This window comes from Scyliorhinus torazame, chromosome 7 (assembly GCF_047496885.1).
Source record: "Scyliorhinus torazame isolate Kashiwa2021f chromosome 7, sScyTor2.1, whole genome shotgun sequence".
Classification (NCBI taxonomy): domain Eukaryota; kingdom Metazoa; phylum Chordata; class Chondrichthyes; order Carcharhiniformes; family Scyliorhinidae; genus Scyliorhinus; species Scyliorhinus torazame.
The window spans coordinates 114,466,967-114,488,298 of record NC_092713.1 but is presented as its reverse complement, the minus strand read 5'-3'; the positions used below and the strand labels follow the sequence as shown (position 1 = coordinate 114,488,298).

General features: G+C 51.8%; 1 protein-coding gene across 4 annotated transcripts in view; it reads right to left on the bottom strand.

The window, feature by feature from the left end:
- LOC140426478 (uncharacterized) overlaps positions 1-21,332 on the bottom strand; it is an 86,748-nt gene that overhangs the window by 39,771 nt on the left and 25,645 nt on the right. For all 4 annotated transcript variants that reach the window (XR_011948213.1, XM_072511295.1, XM_072511297.1 and 1 more), the window contains 4 exons: positions 14,413-14,530; positions 12,799-12,962; positions 10,879-11,047; positions 8,682-8,832 (listed from right to left, as the gene is read on the bottom strand). Coding sequence is in view for 3 of the 4 variants with exons in the window: in XM_072511295.1 (XP_072367396.1) it covers positions 8,682-8,832; positions 10,879-11,047; positions 12,799-12,962; positions 14,413-14,530 (602 nt within the window). In the remaining variant the exon portion in view is untranslated. The remainder of the gene's footprint in view (positions 1-8,681; positions 8,833-10,878; positions 11,048-12,798; positions 12,963-14,412; positions 14,531-21,332) is intronic.

Sequence of the window (21,332 nt, the reverse complement as noted above, 5' to 3'; positions counted from 1 at the left end):
CAGGTCGAGGAGGAAGAATCTTCGGATTCTGGGTCTCCCTGAAGGTGTGGAGGGGGCCGATGCCGGGGCGTATGTGAGCACGATGTTCAACTCGCTGATGGGGGCGGGGGCTTTCCCGAGGCCTCTGGAGCTAGATGGGGCTCATCGGGTCCGGGTGAGGAGGCCCAAGGCCAACGAGCCGCCAAGGGCGGTGGTGGTGAGGTTTCACCGTTTCGTGGATAGAGAGTGCGTCTTGAGATGGGACAAGAAAGAGCGGAGCAGCAGGTGGGAGAATACGGAGATCCGAATCTACCAGGACTGGAGCGCGGAGGTGGCAAAGAAGAGAGCTGGTTTTAATCGGGCCAAGGCAGTGCTCCATCGAAAGGGGGTGAGGTTCGGAATGCTGCAGCCAGCGCGATTGTGGGTCACATTTAAGGATCGACACCACTACATCGAAACGCCTGAGGAGGCTTGGACCTTAATACAAACTGAAAAGTTGGACTCAAACTGAGGGTTTGTGGTTGTGGGGGGGGGTGGGGATGTCGGTTGTATACAGGGTTTTAACTATGCGTAGGGAATGTTCCACGGGTTGGGTGATGGATGGAGATGGGGGAAGAGATCTGATGGGGAGACTGAGAGAGAGTAGGCGCCGGTGCTGGAGGGTGGGGAGGCCCGGGGAAGGGGGAATTGGGATAAGGCCGCAATAGGAGCGGTGCCAGAGGGGACGGGGCCGGCTCAGGAAAGCGCGGGCTTTTTCCCGCGCTAGAGAAGGACGGAGGGGGGGAGGGGGGAGGAGCGCACACTGATTGCTGGGGAGGAGGGGATGGGAGGATTCCCACACGGGGGGGGGGTCAATGGGACGGCGGGGGAGGCCGGTGTCAGCAGGAGTCAGCTGACTTACGTGAGTGTTATGGGGGGATCAAAAGAGCTAGATATGGATCTAGCGGGGGGGGGGGGGAAATAGGGTTGCTGCTGCATTGGCCGATGGGGAACTGGAAACAGAAGAGGTGGTCAGGGTGGGGGCGGGGGGGGGGGGGAGGGGGACCCCGCCTGGGGGACTGGAGAGTGTGGGAGGTGCGGGCACGGGACTGGCCTGGAAAAGGAGATGGCTAGTCGGCAGGGGTGGGTGGGTGGGAAGCCCCCCAATCCGGCTGATAACTTGGAATGTGAGGGGCCTGAATGGGCCGGTCAAGAGGGCCCGAGTGTTCGCGCACTTAAAGGGACTGAAGGCAGACGTGGTCATGCTCCAGGAGACACATTTGAAGGTGGCAGACCAGGTCAGGTTAAGAAAGGGATGGGTAGGACAGGTGTTCCATTCGGGGTGGATGCAAAGAACAGAGGGGTGGCAATACTGGTGGGGAAGCGGGTGTCGTTTGAGGCCAAGAATATTGTAGTGGACAATGGAGGTCGATACGTGATGGTGAGCGGTAGGTTGCAAGGGGCGTGGGTGGTATTGGTAAATGTATACGCCCCAAACTGGGATGATGCTGGATTTATGAAGCGCATGTTGGGGCGGATTCCGGATCTGGAGGCAGGAAGCTTGATAATGGGGGGGGGGGATCGCTCCAGATCCAAGACGGGGAAGAGGCCGGCTGCGGCCAAGGTGCTTAGGGGGTTTATGGACCAGATGGGGGGAGTAGATCCGTGGAGATTTGCTGGGCCCTTGGCCAGGGAATTTTCTTTTTTTTCTCACATACACAGAGCCTACTCCCGGATAGATTTTTTTGTTTTGAGCAGGACGCTGATCCCGAAAGTGGAGGGAATGGAGTACTCGGCCATAGCCATCTCAGACCACGCCCCGCATTGGGTGGAGCTGGAGTTAGGGGAGGAGAGGGACCAATGCCCGCTGTGGCGTCTGGATGTGGGATTACTGGCGGATGAGGAGGTGTGCGGGAGGGTGCGGGGGTGCATTGAAAGGTATTTGGAGGCCAACGACAACGGGGAGGTGCAGGTGGGGGTAGTATGGGAGGCGCTAAAGGCGGTGGTCAGGGGAGAGTTAATCTCCATCAGGGCTCACAGGGAGAAGAGAGAGGGCAGGGAAAGGGAGAGGTTAGTGGGGGAGATCCTAAGGGTGGACAGGAGATATGCAGAGGCCCCCGAGGAGGGACTACTTAGGGATTGACGGAACCTCCAGACGGAATTCGACCTGTTGACCACAGGGAAAGCGGAGGCACAGTGGAGGAAAGCACAGGGGGTGACGTACGAGTATGGGGAGACGGCGAGCCGGATGCTGGCACATCAGCTCCGTAAGAGGATGGCAGTGAGGGTAATAGGCGGAGTCAAGGATAGCAGGGGAACTACGGTGCGGAATGCGGTAAAAGTAAATGAGGCATTTAAGGACTTTTATGAGGAGCCGTACAGATCTCAGCCCCCAGCGGGGGAAGAGGGGATGCGACAATTTCTAGATCAACTGAGGTTCCCGAGGGTGGAGGAGCAGGAGGTGGCTGGTTTGGGGGCGCCAATTGGGTTGGAGGAGCTGGTTAAAGGATTGGGGAACATGCAGGCGGGGAAGGCCCCGGGGCCAGATGGGTTCCCGGTTGCGTTTTACAGGAAGTATGCGGACCTGTTAGCCCCGTTGCTAGTGAGGACTTTCAATGAGGCAAGGGAGGGGGGACCCTGCCACGACAATGTCTGGGGCGCTGATTTCTCTGATCCTGAAGCGGGACAAGGACCCACTGCAATGTGGGTCGTATAGGCCGATTTCGCTCCTCAATGTGGATGCTAAGTTGCTGGCAAAAATGCTGGCTATGAGAATTGAGGACTGTGTCCCGGGGGTGATTCACGAGGACCAGACGGGATTTGTAAAGGGCAGGCAGCTAAACACCAATGTACGGAGGCTCCTAAACGTGATTATGATGCCATCGGTGGAGGGAGAGGCGGAGATAGTGGCAGCTATGGACGCGGAGAAGGCTTTTGACCGGGTGGAGTGGGAGTATCTCTGGGAAGTGTTGCGGAGGTTTGGGTTTGGGGAGGGGTTTATCAGTTGGGTTAAGCTCCTTTATAGAGCCCCGGTGGCGAGTGTGGCTACGAATCGGCGGAGGTCGGAGTATTTTCGGCTGTATCGAGGGACGAGGCAGGGGTGCCCCCTGTCCCCCCTGTTGTTTGCATTAGCAATTGAGCCTTTGGCTATGGCATTAAGGGAGTCCAGGAAATGGAGGGGGGTGGTTCGAGGGGGAAAGGAGCATCGGGTGTCGCTGTATGCGGACGACCTGTTGCTGTATGTGGCAGATCCAATGGAGGGGATGGTGGAGGTCATGTGGATCCTAAGGGAGTTTGGGGAATTCTCGGGCTATAAGCTCAATGTAGGGAAAAGTGAGCTCTTCGTGGTGCATCCAGGGGACCAGGGAAGAGGGATAGACGACCTACCATTGAGGAGGGCGGAAAGGAGCTTTCGATACTTGGGGATCCAGATAGCTAGGAGCTGGGGGGGCCTGCACAAACTTAATTTGACGCGGCTGGTGGAGCAGATGGAGAAGGACTTCAAAAGATGGGATGTGTTGCCACTCTCGCTAGCGGGCAGGGTACAGTCGATTAAAATGATGGTCCTCCCGAGGTTTCGTTTTGTGTTCCAGTGCCTTCCTATTATGAATACCAAGGCCTTTTTTAAGCGGGTAGGTAGGAGCATCATGGGTTTTGTGTGGGCAAACAAGACCCCGAGGGTAAGGAGGGGGTTTCTGGAGCGTAGTAGGGACAGAGGAGGGTTGGCATTGCCGAATCTGGGTGGCTATTATTGGGCAGCCAACGTGGCGATGATCCGTAAGTGGGTAATAGAGAGAGAGAGAGAGGGGGTGGCGTGGAAGAGGTTGGAGATGGCGTCCTGCAAAGGAACAAGCCTGAGGGCGCTGGCGACGGCACCGCTGCCGCTCTCGCCGACAAGGTACACCACGAGTCCGGTGGTGGCGGCAACGCTAAAGATCTGGGGGCAGTGGAGACGACATAGGGGTGAGATGGGAGCCTCGGTGTGGTCCCCGATCCGGGAGAACCATCGGTTCGTCCCAGGAAGGATGGACGGGGGGGGGGTTTCGGAGCTGGCATCGGGCAGGGATCAGAAGGATGGGGGACCTGTTCATAGACGGGACGTTTGCGAGCTTAGGGGCGCTGGAGGAGAAGTTTGGGTTACCCCCGGGAAATGCGTTCAGGTATATGCAAGTGAGAGCGTTTGTGAGGCGGCAGGTGAGGGAATTACCGCTGCTCCCAGCACAGGGGATTCAGGACAGGGTGATTTTGGGTGTATGGGTCGGAGAAGGCAAGGTTTCGGCGATATATCAGGAGATGAAAGAAGAGGAGGAGGCTCTGGTAGAGGAGCTGAAGGGCAAGTGGGAGGTGGAGTTGGGGGAGGAGATTGAAGAGTGTCTGTGGGCTGATGCCCTATGTAGGGTTAACTCCTCTTCCTCATGTGCCAGGCTCAGCCTGATACAGTTTAAGGTTATTCACAGAGCACATGTGACAGGGGCGAGGCTGAGTAGGTTCTTTGGGATGGAGGACAGATGCGGGAGGTGCTCGGGAAGCCCAGCGAATCACGCCCGTATTTTCTGGTTGTGCCCGGCACTGGATGGGTTCTAGAGGGGTTTCGCGAAGACTATGTCCAAGGTGGTGAAAGTCCAGGTCAAACCAAGTTGGGTGCTGGCATTATTTGGGGTGGCGGACGAGATGGGAGTGCAGGAGGCGAAAAAGGCCGGTATTCTGGCCTTTGCGTCCCTGGTAGCCCGGCGGAGGATCTTGCCCATGTGGAAGGATGTGAAGCCCCCCAGTGTGGAAGCCTGGATAAATGACATGGCAGGGTTCGTTAAGCTGGAGCAGATGAAGTTTGCCTTGAGAGGGTCTGCGCAGGGGTTCTTCAGGCGGTGGCAACCGTTCCTAGACTATCTCGCGGAGCGTTAGAGGAAGGTTGGTCAGCAGCAGCAGCAACCCAGGGAGGGAGGGAGGAGGGAGGGGGTGTCTCTTTCGGGGGGGGGGGGGGGGGGGTATTTGGGCAGGCGGGGGAGGGTTTTTTCCTCGGGGTACTTGTAAAAAAAAAGCATATGGGAGGGTTAATATGTGCGGGATAAACCCATTGTATAAGTTCTGTATTATGTTTGATTGATGTGTTTATCTTCTGTTCTGTTCTTTTCTCTTTTTCTTTTCTGTTACGGGGTTTAATTGGTTGAAAATTTTTGTTCGAAAAACTTTGAATAAAGATATGTTTTTTAAAAAAGGAATTCGCCCCAGTGGAGACAGAGGATCGTGGAGGCCCCGGAGAATACCGGGTCAGGCCCGCTAATGGTATGCAAACGGTGTTTACTGTACGTGTTCTGGATCGCATTGACCCAGCTGTCGAGGCACCGGTGTATTGCGATTTGTCGTGAAACCGGCGGCCGCACCGTCAAAACGGATTCTCCGCCCAATCGCGTTTCCGCTGTGGGCCGATGCAGAAACCAGCCCCACAACTGAGCTTCACCCTGTCGTCATGTGGTGTCTAAAATTTGCATTTGCAAACTGGACTGAATAAAATGATGTGCGATTAGATAGCACCTATAATAACGGCAACCATTCATACAGCAAAAAAAACCACTCAAAGCTGCTTCACATATGTGAAGAGAAAAATGGACAACAGACAAAATAAGAGATAATGGAAGGAGTGACCGAAGGTTTAGTGGAAGAGGTGGGTTCTAAGGAGAGAGACACAGAAAGGCTTGGGGATTTAGGGAAATACTTTTGGAGCATGAGCTGAGACAATGGTTAGAGAGGGGGAAGGGAGTGTGGTAAGGGAGTACATGTGAGGTGATGAGGGCTTTAGTCTGAGTGATGGGAAGAGAAGGCTTTGGTGAAGATTCACTGGCTATGATTGGATAGTACGAGTGGAAACAAATAAGGCAGTCCCACTGAGTTAGACACGCGAGGAGAGGATAACGGTTGACCATGTCAAAGGCTACAGAGAGGTTAAGGAGGACAATGGACAAATGCACCACGGCCGCAGAAGGGAGGCTTTTGGTTCATTGGGCCTGTGCTGTTTTCTCCTCCCATGTCTCACTTGTGACTTTGGTTAAGGTCAGTATGATGTGCTGGGGAGAGGAAACGTGTAGAAGTTCAAACAGGTTGCTAGATCGTTGGGAACGGTGTGAGGTGAAAAAAAAAATTTGAGGAATTGAGAGGGAAATGAGATTAGAGATGAAATGGTAGTTTACAAGAATAGATGAATCAAAGATAGGGATTCTAAGGAATGGATGATAGTAAAAGTTGTTAAATGGTTAGAGTCAGTATCGGAAGGGAAGAAACCATTTATAATATCAGCAAGAATGGGAGCCAGCAACAATTGAGGTGATCTGTAGTTTAGTGGGTTTAGGGTCAAGGGAATAGGAGGCGAGTCTGATTCAGAGAATCCCTACAGTGCAGAAGTCGGCCATTTGGCCCATCGAGTTTGCACCGACCCTCTGAAAGAGTACCCTACCTAGGCCCACTCCCCTGTCACATCCCCGTAACCCCACCTAACCTTCACATCTTTGGACTGTGGGAGCAAACCGGAGGAGACCCACACAGTCACGGGGAGAATGCAAACTCCACACTCCAAAGCCGGAATCGAACCCGGGTCCCTGGTGCTGTGGGGCAGCAATGCTAAACACCGTGCAGCCAATTGGATGAGATCAAGGGCAATTAGGGATGGGCAAAAAAATGCTGGCCTAACAAGTGACACCTACATCCTACGAACGAATCACCAAATGCATTTGGGTGAGAAATTAGGTAAGATGGGAGAAATGAGAGAAAGAGAGGGGGCTTCATGGCTCAGGCAGGAGGAAGTGTGGATGAGGCTTGGATTATTGAGAAAGGGGAAGGAGGAGAATCAGCAGAGCTAGCTGAATGGATGATCTCAAGAAGTGTGACAAAAAAATCTATCAGCTCCAGACACTGGGGAAAGATGAGGGTGGAGGGGCAGGATAGAAATGGTTAGTTGCGGAGGATAGAAGGGGTTATCTTTGTTCTGCTCATTGATACAGGAGTAATGGATTGTTTTCAGAGGAGAATGAAGCATGATGGAGCTGGATGTGATCCATGCACATCTGGTAATGAATAGCAACCCCAGTTGTGTGCCAGATATGCTCCTGTGTGACCCTCCCTCCCACTTTGAACTTGAGATTGGAAAATCAGGGGCTATTCCAGGAGAATGCCGAACATTGGGAACCATATTTCAATCAAAACCATGTCAATGCAATCGGCCCCAATAGGGCAAGGATGGTAAAGGCCATGTTCATTAGTGATCAGAAATGCAGAGCCAATAGTGATTGATCCATAGGGACTGGGTGAGTTAGCTGGGTGGGTAGATTGGTAAGAAGGAATGATGGGACACTTAGTAGGGATTAGGGTGCATTAAGTATGCAATAGGAGAGAAGTAAAAGGCGGCATGGCTGGGAACATAGAACATAAGAGTGCAGAAGCAGGCCATTCGGCCCATCGAGTCTGCACCGACCCACTTAAACCGTCACTTCCACTCTATCCCGCAACCCAATAATCCTTCCTCACATTTTTTTGGTCACCAAGGGCAATTTATCATCATGGTCAATCCACCTAACCTGCACGTCTTTGGACCGTTAGAGCACCCGGAGGAAACCCACGCAGACACAGGGAGAACGTGCAGACTCCGCACAGACAGTGACCCAGCAGGGAATCAAACCTGGGACCCTGGCGCTGTGAAGCCACAGTGCTATCCACTTGTGCTACTGTGCTGCCCAAAGACAAGAGTGAAAGAACTGAAGGACCCAAAAGAAAACAAGACAAATATAATGGGTTCAGATCAGGAGCAGCGAACAATTGGATACAGAAGAAACCCTGGTTACACATTCACGTCTGAGATTAGAAGAGTCATGTGCTGGTTATAAACAGAGGGTTTTGTATCATACAGATCACAAATTGTTACACTTAGTACACTGGGTACCTGAATACCACAATATAATGTTACCATTAACCAACTGTCAGCTTACAGCTGCAAAACTTCACTCAGCAAAGCAAGGCTCACAAATTAGTCACACAGTTGTCCTTTTCAATGAGTACTTCTGCAGGGTTCATGGGTACAGATATCAATCTCTGGTCTGGCTCAAGACTCTGATGGAGGATCCCCAGAGAAAAGCTGTCTTGTGCCATTATCCAGCCATTAAATCTTTGACCAGGCAGATTATTGCCCAGTCACCTCCCAGGGGATACCGTGGCCAGTTAGGGTGCCCCCCTTGTCACTTTGGCTTCGACCAACTAATTCAACACCAATGGATATGGAGCTTGGGATCTTCCCGATCTCTCAGCTCCCAAAATATAACCTACAGTGCCATTGGAGGAACTGTGCAAGGACAACTTAAAAGGATGGAAAACATCTTTATTCTTGCAAAAGTATGATACAAAGATATAAGTCAGAATGAAACACATCATTGTATCGTTAGCAGAGTTACAGTGAAACTAGTGCAAGATTATTTTACCTCTTCTTCCAAACCAAACATGACATCAAAATCTAGCATGAAGTTCATCATCCCTTTTAGTCATTTTCCTAAAGGAAGACCGTAGAGACTAGAAGAATCAAATGGGCTGAAGGTTGCAAAGGATAGATGGTTTGAAACATAGGTCTCTTTAGGTCCAATCTTATGTAGCACTACCCCTTGGGGTTCAGTGACATGAGTTCATGAATGTAAATGCATCTTTAAAACAGACTCTACTCAATATCTGAAATGGATTCAATTGAATACCTGACTGCCAGAACGCATCAGATGATGTTCAGCTTCTGTTAAGAGGCGGAATCCATTGTCTTTCCATGTACAATATGATTTTGCTTCATGATAGTTGACTTCCACTGGCCAATCCAATGGCAATGGGAGAATATCAAACACAGCTCTATACCTGTAGAAATGAACGCAGGTGGATTTTTCCCGGCTTACTATTTGCTTCCCACCGTTTCCCTCTTTCCCCCTGATAATCATCTAATAATCTTTATTCGTGTCACAAGTAGGCTTACATTAACACTGCAATGATGTTACTGTGAAAATCCCCTGGATGCCACACTCTGGCATCTGTTTGGGTACACCGAGGGACAATTTGGAATGTCCAATTCACCTCACAAGTATGTCTTTCGGGACTTGTGGAAGGAAACTGGAGCACCCGGAGGAAACCCACGCAGACACAGGGAGAACATGCAGACTCCGCACAGACAGTGATCCAAGCTGGTTCCCTAGCGCTGTGAAGCTACAGTGCTAACTCCTGTGCTACCTCCAGTCTTCCTAAGTCTGGTACCTCATTAAAGTGACTATTCTGGCTGATTTTCTTCTTCCTGACCCCAGAAGCAGTAAGGAAGGAGTTTCCAAACTGTGAATCGGACAACCAGTTGGGGTTGAAAGCTCCCTCTCCTCCGTGGCGGTAATAGCTACCAGAGAGCGGGACCTTAAATACAGCAGTTCTGGGACTGGCTCCAAGGCACCTTTACATATATGTATGATCATTCTGTTGGGTCAAGCCTAATGAAATCAGGTCAAAGGCCTGAGCGCTACCTCCAACAAAGCCTACAAAATTGTTGATGAAGAAAATGTCATTGCTTGTTCTCCAAGTAGCCCACATTATCACAACTATCCACCACCACCACCATCACTCACCACCCTGATTTGGAAATATATCCTTCACTGTGGCTGGGTCACAATCCTGGAATTCCCTTCCTAACAGCACAGTGGGTGTATCTACACCTCAGTAACTGCAGCGGTTCAAGAAGGCAGGTCACCACCACTTTCTGAAGGGCAACTAGGGATGGACAATAAATGCTCGCCTAACCAGCGAAGACCTCATCTCACAAAATTAATTTTTAAAAACCTGCTCCCGAAACACCCCCGCCCTCCTGCTGCCTCTCACTCCAAGATCACAGCAATTTTTAACACTCAAAATGGGGTCACAGTAGGTGAACGTTTGTGAAACACTGCAATAAGATCAATTTCCACGGCTGTAACTGGGCATAGATGGGAGATTGGGCAACTTAATTAGCCATTTTGTCCATTCTTTGCCCTTTTTACCCCTCTACTCTCCTAACTCACTTGTGTAACTTTTATAATTAGACGTAAATTCAACCAGAAGTTGAACAGGGTGAAATTTGCTCCCTCCCCAACATTTAAAGTAATGGGCAGCACGGTAGCATTGTGGATAGCACAATTGCTTCACAGCTCCAGGGTCCCAGGTTCGATTCCGGCTTGGGTCACTGTCTGTGCGGAGTCTGCACATCCTCCCCGTGTGTGCGTGGGTTTCCTCCGGGTGCTCCGGTTTCCTCCCACAGTCCAAAGATGTGCAGGTTAGGTGGATTGGCCATGCTAAATTGCCCTTAGTGTCCAAAATTGCCCTTAGTGTTGGGTGGGGTTACTGGGTTATGGGGATAGGGTGGGGGTGTGGACCGTGGGTAGGGTGCTCTTTCCAAGAGCCGGTGCAGACTCGATGGCCCGAATGGCCTCCTTCTGCACTGTAAATTCGATGATAAAGAATCTATGATGATGACCTGATATAAATGTTGTAAATGCTGCCAGTATCAGTAATGCCTCTGACTGGGAGTGTGTCCACAGGTGGTCTGAAAACTACTTGCAAATCAGTCTTTCAGTGGATACACTGGGCAGGATTCATTACTCCAACAATAATTAGGTCACGCCAATGAACAAAATGCAGTTTAACAATGATATTTATTCACCTCTAGTCACACAACAAAGATTCAACCAGGAGCTTTAGATAGGCCAGGAGGCTGGTAGAGGGGCTGGTTTAGCACAGTGGGCTAAACAGTTGGCTTGTACAAGGCCAGTAGCGTGGGTTCAATTCCCGTACCGGTCTCCCTGAACAGGCGCCGGAATGTGGCGACTAGGGACTTTTCACAGTAACTTCATTGAAGCCCACTTGTGACAATAAGCAATTATTATTATTAGTTACCTAAACACAGGCATTTCTTCCTCAACAGAGATGACCTCTTCAACACCATTTAAATGTCCGCTCTGCTCGCCGTTGACAGTTTTTTCGGCTCCTACACTGGTTTTATGGACATTCTCTGGTTGACAATGGGAATAACTCACAAGGGTCGCCCCACAGCCAGACTTGCATCCTATTGAAAGTGGAAGATTAAAAACTCTTAGAAACTTTTAAGAACCATGAAGCTAACATAAAACATATTTCAAACCTACCTTTTCTTGCCTTTCTGTCTTGAGGTAGCTAATTTATTGAGTGATTGACAAAGGCAATTCTTTGTTACCTCAGCCAAGTGGCCATCCTTTTTGTGTGAGTTTAGACAGTGAGAGTTGCCAAGCTGTACCAATGTGAAGGTCATCACAGCTGAGATCAATGCTGGCTCCCCCCAAAATTCACACATGCACATGTTTCAGCAATGAACTGATGGACAGCAATCGATGTGAACCCGAGCTGATTCTCCGCGAAACAGAGGCCAATTATCGTCTTCCACGTTCCATCCTTCCTGAGCTCAGCTCATTCAGCCAAGCCCAAGGATGAATGCTGGAACCCCCTGATCTGTATGGCTAGGTAAGGAGTGGCATGATGCATTCCCTGCTTCTGGAAAGCTGACCGTAATACAGCTGACTGAACCAAGTTGGCGATCGCGAATGGCTTACCCCTGGGAGCTTGAAACAGACACCAGTGTTGGATACACTAGATGAGGACATTCACTTACTGATTCCTTAGAAATTCTCGACTATAAAGAAATATTTAACTATGACACCAGCGGTGCTTCTGGTCAAAGAGTACTTTTCAGTTCTCCTGTAGCCTTGGAACATGGGTGCTTGGTTTCATACTAATGTCATTCTCCTGCAAAAGCTTATTACGTACCTGGTTAAATTTGTTGTACAGATGAAGCAGAAAAACATGATGTAGATTTAACGTAATTTTATTTCCCCCTTTTTAGTATCCAAAGTATATTTTGAATAAGCCTGCTGCCACTAGAAGGTAAAAGCATGCGAGTGCTGATTTGATACCTGGTTTAAACAACAGAGTTAATTCTGCAACTTCAATCCCCAACAAAATGTACAGGGATTGTGCATCACTTGAGGCTGCAAGATTGTAGCCTCCATCTCCATCCAATTCATGCTCCCTCCAAATGTGCATTTCCCACACCGATCGTGGAATCACAGAATTAACCCTGATAAATTAACCTGTTCTCATAACATACAGGCGGGCACATTGCCAAGTAATTGTTAAATATGGCCTCACTGTAAATGCACTGTGAATCTTGGAACTAATCAGATGTGATCATTTCTGTTGTTTTTAATTAGTTAATTGACTACTGGATAAAATTTATTACTAAATAAAGATAATGGATGTAAATTTGGGGGAGATTTGGGAAATTTGTTCCAATATAACACTGATTCAGTGTCCAGGCTCTAGACGAACATTGTCACAGCTGACATAGCAAAATTGAATGGGACATGTTGATACTGTCATTTAATAAGTACTGACACAAAAGTGTGACAACAGGTTTAGAAACAGGATATTTGCACCTTACACAACATTTTTTATTAATATCTATATATGTTTGGACACATTTATTTCAACAGGGTCATGCATTGATTTTGGTACGATGTAGGCTTCTGCAAAAATAATATATTTTTCTCCTTCAGATATTGATTGAGCTTTCTGCCATTTCTCATTCTTTTTACTTTTGTTAGGGGTCTGTTTCTGCCATTCCCCAACCCCCCTCAAAGTTTGGGTCTTGGGTAATGATAGCACCAGTAGACTTCCTGACCTTGTGATCTGCCTCTTGATGCCTTTCAAATGACCTCCTGCAATATGAGAGAATGTATTGTCTAGTTGTGCAAAATAGTCGTTGAGAAAACAAGAGGCTTATACCTTTCGGACAGACCCAGAATGTGGGATGCTGAGCCTGACGGAATGTTCTCCACTCCCAGCCTTCCTTAGTCCAGTAGGTTCTCCTTCCATATCCTCCAGCTTGCACGAACTTCAGATATTCCCCATTCGTTATTAGGTATTTGCTGGCTTCAAACTCGGGCACACTATGGGATTGCATTATAGGTCAGTTACAACAACAACATATATCCACATAGCACCTGCAATGTAATTTAATGTACCAAGGTTGAAGAAAGGACTTGCATTTATTTAGTGTCTTTAACAACCTCAGTTTCTTTCCCAAAGAGCTTTCACAGCCAATGATGTAGTTTTGAAGTGTAATAATTGTTGTAAAATGAGTTATCAAAAAGTGGACAACAAGGCCCCATAATTAGCAATGAGACAAATGAACAAATGATTTATTTTGGCCAGGTGAATTGAGAGATAAATATCCTCCACAACAGCAGGAAATCTCTTCTGTTCCTTTCCATGGAATCATTTACAAAAATAGGACCTTAGTTTAATGTTTCATCTGAAAGATGGGCACCTGGGACAATGCTGCACTCCCTCAGTGCAACAATGAAGTGTGAGTCTGGGTTATGTTCTTAAATCTCTGGAATGGGGCATGGATCCAAAATCTTCTGACTTAGGGGAAGACTGTTACTACTGAGCAATGGGTGACACCAGGTGAAATAAGCACAGGTCTTAAGAAAGTGCAGAATCAGAAAAGGATAAAATCCATGACAGGAACTAATGGATATTTGGAATATAATTAGTACCCATAATTCATATAAAATCTACTCTGCGATGGACCATACTCCACTCATTCAAGCTTGCAAGGGAATGTTTTATATAAATATTCTCGGATTCCAAAATAATTAAGCAAAATTCCAGAACACAATCCACCCCTACATCTCCACATTCAAAGCTGATAGGTTAGGTTCCATGGGCATTTTGCTGATTATCTTTACCACAATTCTCCCTACAACCGATAGCGAGGCCTGGTGGTACAGTAGTTACGTTACCATACCGATAATTCAGAGCCCTTGACTGAAACCAGAAAACTGGTATCGGTAAAAGTGATCGTGAAGCAGTTGGATAGTTCACTTATGTCCTTTAGGGAGTGAAATCTGTCCATCCCTTTATCTGATCAATATATAACTCCAGGCCCACCCCATTGTGATTGCCTCTTAACTGGCCTTTGAACGGGCCTAGAAAGCCATTTAGTTGTATGAAACCACTTAGCGATTCAAAAAGGCGGCCTTCACCACTCTCCTCAGGGGAACTTGGGATGGCAATAAATGTAGACGGAGGTGCCCATATTCAAGAATAAATAGAGCAATAAAATAACAGTTATTCTTTCAAGGATTTATTCTTCATCTTTTGCTGCTGGAGTTTGCACTCCATGTGAAAAAAATGTTTTAATTTCCATTGTCTAATTAATTTTAAACCTGTGTTCTTCAGTCTCGTACTCCCAAGATCAATAGCTGACTTTCCAAATTATTTTCTCATTTCCCTCCTTCGGTAAAGTCCAATTCCTTGCTCAGCCTGAACATGTTCTGAAATTTAAATGTATAAAGACATTCTATCCTCTTTAATAGGAATGTCTGTACATACGCTGTTGTCATCTGTCCATATTCATTGTCCCAGCCATAGGATGGGAAATTCCTTGGTTTTCCATAAGTAACTTGAGCAGCTGGGACTTTGATCAGAGGGTTGTCAAGTGCTTTTAGCCCTAAAGGTAAAAATGAGTAAATCAATCATTTTGTTAATTGTGTCACAGTTTTTTACTTTGAGGAGCATCCGTTGTGCTCTCTCCCTATATAAAAATGGCAACAACAATGGAAATCAAAAACCCCATTTCGAATTTGACCATGTTATTTAATTTTCCATTTGAGCTCTTTTTCCTCTGATAATCCCAAACCTGTTGCAGCCACAAATGAAAAGGTGGGTAACCTGCAACTGGGTCTCTGCCAGTGTTGTCTTGAAACTGGCACTGGGACAGGTGTAAGGTCAAATACGGATGACTCTATGTCCAGTTTTCCTTCATTACCTGTGGGAAAGTTGAAGACAGACCACAGCAGTGTCTCACCCAAGATTCAGGAACTCAAAAAGATTGAATTTATGCCTCACGTCTTTTTGCTGTATTTATGTTCCAGTAGGTTGCACAACAGGAACCATTCATATCAAGAACCATGTGGCTAAGTTGCATTGTATCAAATTAGTTACATGACTGAAGATTTAGGAATAGGATTGTAATGGATTAAACTGGTCAATGGTTTGACATGGAACAATATTGATGAGGAAAGTCCTGCTTTGATCTCTGGCTTGCGTTGAGAAATCTCAATGTGGGAATGATGGGGTTGTTTAAACTGGCTGCAGTGATCTTGGATGAGAGGGGCGGTTTTGAGCCAGAGATAGTTATCTGAGAAATATCCTTGTTAGTTTTCTGAATTTGAGGTGATTGAGACACGTCTGTAATGACTTTTCCAGTCATGAACAATAATTAGTTCAGTCATAGTTCCAGTCAGAACAACTATAATAACTTAGACAGCATTCTTCTGAGTGAGGGATTGGGGCAATAAACTAAAGCTGTTTAAACTGAGGCACTATAGGAGGTCGTGTGGTGTATTGGGTAGCGTCTCTGCCTCTAAGCCTAAAATTCCAGGTTCAAATCCCACTCCAGGACTTGATGGAGGAACGTGTGTTCATAACGTGGACTACAGATTGGGTACCACTCTGTACCATCCTTCTGACGTGGCAATGGCAGGCGGTAAGAGGAGAGGCTCCTGGTCAGCTCTGTTTGATGTTGAGTGGGGCCCCTTAAATTAAAAGTCTCTGTTACCAGACTAGCAACCTGTTACAGGAAAAACCTTGTTGTGGGAGCAGATGAAAGTCTGTCTTGCACACCACTAGGTGTGGGGAGGGAAACATAGAACATAGAATTTTTACAGTGCAAAAAGAAGCCATTTGGCCCATCGAGTCCGCACCGGCCCCCGGCAAGAGCGCCCCACACGTCCACCCCTTCACCGCAACCCCACCCAATCCTTTTGGACACGAAGGGCAATTTAGCATGGCAAATCCACCTAACCCACACATCTTTGGACAGTGGGAGGAAACTGGAGCACCCGGAGGAAACTCACGCAGACACGGGGAGAACGTGCAGACTCCGCACAGACAGTGACCCAAGCCGGGAATCGAACCTGGGACCCTGGCGTTGTGAAGCAACCGTGCTAACCACTGTGCTATCGTGCTGCCTCAGACAGATTGAGCCAGTTTCATTGAACAGGGTCATAATCAAACTCCAACCAGCACACTTATAATCAGATTTCAATTAAGTGATTTATTTTCCTTCTCCAGAAATCTTCACCTAAGACAGTAAAAAACTGGACCCGTTTGACCAAATGGTTGAGGATTGGAGCTGTATATCGAACGGCTACACTATTTCTTTAACGTGAATGAGATCACAGGGGAAGACCAGCAGAAGGTTATACTTCTGACAGTTTGCAGGCCCCAAACTTATAATCTAATTAGGAACCTCGGGCAAAATTCTCCTTTATCGGCGCAAAGTCCGCCGATCGGCGCAAAAAACGGCGCAAATCCGACTTGCGTCACGTCGGAAAAATGGGTCGAAAGTCTCCGGCCCGAAATGGGCTAGCAGCGACGTAACGGGATCCGTGCTTGCGCAGTGGTTCACGCCGTGCAGCGTCATACGCGCCGCACGGCGTGACGGCTCATAAGGCCGCGCTGCTCCCCCCCACCCGACCGGAACATCCGACCGGAACACCCGACTGGATGGCTGGCCGTCGCTCAGCCTCGAGGTTCGAGTCACGGGATGTGGAGGCGCTCCTGGACGCGGTGGAGCAGAGGAGGGACGCCCTGTATCCCGGGCACGGCCGCAGAGTTGCCCCACGCCACAGCCGGCGTCTGTGGAGGGAAGTGGCAGAGGCTGTCACCGCTGTGGCCCTGACACCACGGACAGGCACCCAGTGCCACAAGAAGGTGAACGACCTCGTCAGAGCAGGCAGGGTGAGCTTCCCCCATATCCCCCCTCCCCCATATCCCCCCTCCCCCATATCCCCCTCCCCACATCCCCCCTCCCCCATATTCCCTCTCCCCCATATTCCCTCTCCCCCATATTCCCTCTCCCCCATATCCCCCCTCCCCCATATCCCCCCTCCCCCATATCCCCCCTCCCCCATATCCCCCCTCCCCCATATCCCCCCGCCCCCATATTCCCTCTCCCCATATCCCCCCTCCCCCATATCCCCCTCCCCCATATCCCCCCTCCCCCATATCCCCCCTCCCCCATATCCCACCCCTCCCCCATATCCCCCCTCCCCCATATCCCTCCCTCCCCCATATCCCTCCCTCCCCCATATCCCCCATATCCCACCTCCCCCATATCCCCCCTCCCCCATATCCCCCCTCCCCCATATCCCCCATAGCCCCAAGTGAATCCAGCCCTAACCTTAACCTCTGCAATGCACGCGCAACCGATGGCGTGCATTCATATACCTGCCTAACAGTGTTGCCTTTTACCCCTGCCACCACCCCCACCCACACCCCCCACCCACCCACCCCCACAGGAGAAGCGCGCACACAACAATAGGGAGCATGTGAGGACTGGAGGAGGCCCCGCTGATGAGAGGCCACTGACCGAACACGAGGAAAGGGCCCTGGAACTTGCTGGCGGACCTGACGACTGGGAGGTTGCTGATGCAGAGGTCGGGGGCGTACTAGCAAGTGAGCCACCGACAGCCTGTCCCCATATCCCCCCTCCCCCATATCCCCCCTCCCCCATATCACCTGATCACTGCCTGCGTGTCTAACCATGCATGCTTCATTGTGTATCGCAGGACCAAACGTCCAGGCACCCATCCCCGCAGATGCAGACCGCCCGCAGGATGCCCCTCGGAGGCCACGGGAGACAGAGAGACCCGGACCCTCCAGCATGCGACGCCCGCAGGATGCCCCTCGGAGGCCACGGGAGACAGAGAGATCCGGACCCTCCAGCATGCGACGCCCGCAGGATGCCCCTTTGAGGCCACGGGAGACAGAGAGACCCGGACCCTCCAGCATGCGACGCCTGCAGGATGCCCCTCGGAGGCCACGGGAGACAGAGAGACTCGGACCCTCCAGCATGCGACGCCCGCAGGATGCCCCTCGCACACCACGGGAGACGGAGAGACCTGGAGCAACAGGGAGACGACACCCCCGTCACGTGCGGGAGCGACCACCCAGCGACGAGGGGGGCAGCCACAGGCCCCCGTCACATCCGAGCCAGGACACCACTACCCGGGACACCACTACCCAGGACACCACTACCCAGGACACCACTACCCAGGACACCACTACCAGGGACACCACTACCCGGGACAGCACTGCCCAGGACACCCCTACCCGCGACAGCACTACCCAGGAAGACGAAATACCGGACAGTGACTCAGAGTGGATGGGTGGAGACGAACCCCCACCCCAAAGTGCCATGGACTCAGAGTGGGACGAAGAGCACGACACAACGCCACTGCTGTCACCAACACCCTCCACCATCGCAGAAACACTCACCTCGGTTGGGCACTTTCGTGATGAGGCGTCTGGTACACTCACTGGTGCGCACAACACAGCCGTCCCGGTACAGCAGGTGGAGGTAGGAGCAGCAGAGGGGCTGGGCGGTCGGAGGGCAGCCCAGCCCAAGCGAACATCTGCCGCCCAGATGGATCCCGGGTTCCTGGAGTTACCACACCCACACATAGATCCGATGCAACCACCGACCCGGAGACGAGCGAAGAGGGTGACGGGCGGCTTGCGAAGGCTGCAGTCGCAGGTGGAGGAGTCCACCCGCGTCCAGGAGCTGGGAGTGGTGCCGGTCATGCGTGCCACCCAGGCTGACACCGCACGGGTGGCGTCCGTGGTGGAGGCAATGGGTGTGACGGTGTCAGACATGGGGAACGGTTTGTGAGGCCTGGGGCTTTCCGTGCAGGCGGCATCTGTGGCCCAGGACATGGCTGCCCTCTCACAGGAGGCCATGAGCCAGTGCCAGCTCCAGATGGCAGAGGCGCTCAACACCATAACCCAGTCTCAGCAGGCCATGGCCCAGTCTCAGCAGGCCATGGCCCAGTCTCAGCAGGCCATCGCTGAGGGCATCGGCACCAGTGGCCATGTGCGAGCCAGCGTCGCACTGTCACAGACAGGGTTTGCCAACCCCCTGGGCTCCATGGCTGCAAACCTACAGACCCCTGTCGATACCAGCACGGGCCTCCAGGACTGGCAGCGCCAGATGTCGGGGGGGCGTCGGATGGCTAGTCCGTTCGCATCCCCCACCCATGTAGAGGCCTAGGGGCCATCGGGCACCCCGAGGGAGGAGGAGGTGGTGTGGTCCGTCCCGGTTCCCCCTGTAGGGGAGGTCCCGGAACACCGCGACACCTCGGACTCCCCCCCCCCCTTCCGTCCCAGGTGCATCGGGTGGGCAACGGGCAGGACAGGCTGGCAGCCCGCCATCCCAGTTGCCCGGGCCGCAGCCTGGCCCATCTAGGCCAGGACGCCCCAGGAATCGGCCGCCAAAGGGATCCAGTGTCAGAGGGCAGGAATCACAGGAGTCCACCTTCAGTTCTGCTGTACCGTCTGGGGAAACCACGTAGACATAGTCAAAGGGCCCGTAAGGCCAAACAATTAGACACTGAGTAAGTTGGCACGGGTGCAGGGCACAGATGAGTTTTAGGGGCTAGGGCATGTGCATGAACTCGTTTGGTTATTAAAGTCAATGTTACACCTACAGAAGCTGCCTTTGTGCTCTGTGCAAAGCGTGCGGGGGTGTCATGTACGTTGAGCGCAAGTGTGTGTGTGAGGGGTGGTCTTACCTCAGCCCCAGGTGAGTCCGGCCCGTTCGCCCTGGGCCGCCATCAACATCCCCCGGGGCAGAGGACGGGACCGTGCGCTGCAGTGTCACAGCCGCATGCAGGGAAGGTCCGGGTGGATGGTGGTACTGTGGCCATGGGTCAGACATAGTCCAACAATGTGGAGCCAGGAGCTCACCGCAGGGCGGGTTGCCATCATCCTCCATGGCCTGCAATAGACACGTGTCCACCCGCAACTGTGTGAGCCCGGCCCGTTGTGCCGCAGGTGGATCGGCAATGGGGGTGGGGTGGTGTGCATGCGGGTGGGGTGGGTGGGGTTGGGGAGGGGGGTGAGGGTGCTGAGTGGGTGGATGGGTGGGGGGTGTGGGTGGTCGGCTGTTGCCATGGTGTGCGGTCTGTGGCCATACTACCCGATTCCCACGCCCATCTCATCAGTGAAGCGGGCGGCTATCAGTCTGTCCCGTGCCCGCTGGGCCAGCCGGTAACGGTGGACAGCCACCCGCCTGTGTCTACCCCGTCTGCCCTGACCATTGCCCCCATCCCCCTCATCTGGGGAGGACTGTGCCACTTCCTGCTGCTCCTCCACTCCACCCTCCTCTGCCTGCGGCACATCGCCCCTCTGCTGGGCTATGTTGTGCAGGACGCAGCACACCACAATGATGCGGCCGACCCTATCTGACCGATACTGGCGGGCGCCCCCAGAGAGGTCCAGGCACCTGAAACGCACCTTCAGCACGCCAAAGCACCTCTCGATCACTCCCCTTGTCGCTACATTGGGCATCATTGTAGCGGTTCTCCGCCTCATTGCGTGGCCTCCGTATAGGCGTCATCAGCCACGATCGCAATGGGTAGCCCCTGTCGCCCAGCAACCAGCCCCTCAGCCGGTGATGGCGTCCCTCGTACATGCCGGGGATGGATGACCGCGACAACACGTATGAGTCGTGTACACTGACTGGGTAACGGGCGCAGACTTGCAGGATCATCATGCGGTGGTCGCAGACCACCTGTACGTTCATCGAATAGGTCCCCTTCCTATTGGTGAACACGGCCCTGTTATCTGCAGGTGGCCGCACGGCGACGTGCATCCCATCAATCACGTCCTGGACCATGGGGAACCCGGCCACGGCAGAGAAGCCCACGGCCCGGGCATCTTGGCTGGCCCGGTCCACAGGGAAGCGGATGTAGCGGTGTGCCATGGCATATAGGGCATCTGTCACTGCCCGGATGCACCGATGTCTGCGATATGCCGGACAGGTCCCCACTCGGTGCCTGGAATGACCCTGTTGCATAAAGGTTCAGGGCCACCGTAACCTTGACGGACACGGGGAGAGGGTGTCCCCCGCCAGTGCCACGCGGTGACAGGTGTGCCAGCAGGTGGCAGATGTGTGCCACGGTTTCCCGCCTCATCCGGAGTCTCCTCCTGCATTCCCGGTCCGTGAGGTCCTGGTATGACTGGCGGGGCCGGTACACACGGGGCGCCCTCGGGTGCCTCCGTTGCCGTGGAGCCGCGACGTCCTCCTCCCCCTCCTCGTCCTGTCGGTCAGGTGTCCCTCCAGCCTGGGCAGCTGCCGCCTGCCCTTCTGCGGCAGCCTGCGCCGCCTCTCTGGCACGCTCCTCCTCCTCCTCCTCATTCAGGGCAACATGGACATTAGCGGCTGCCGCCACGGCGGCCAACATCGC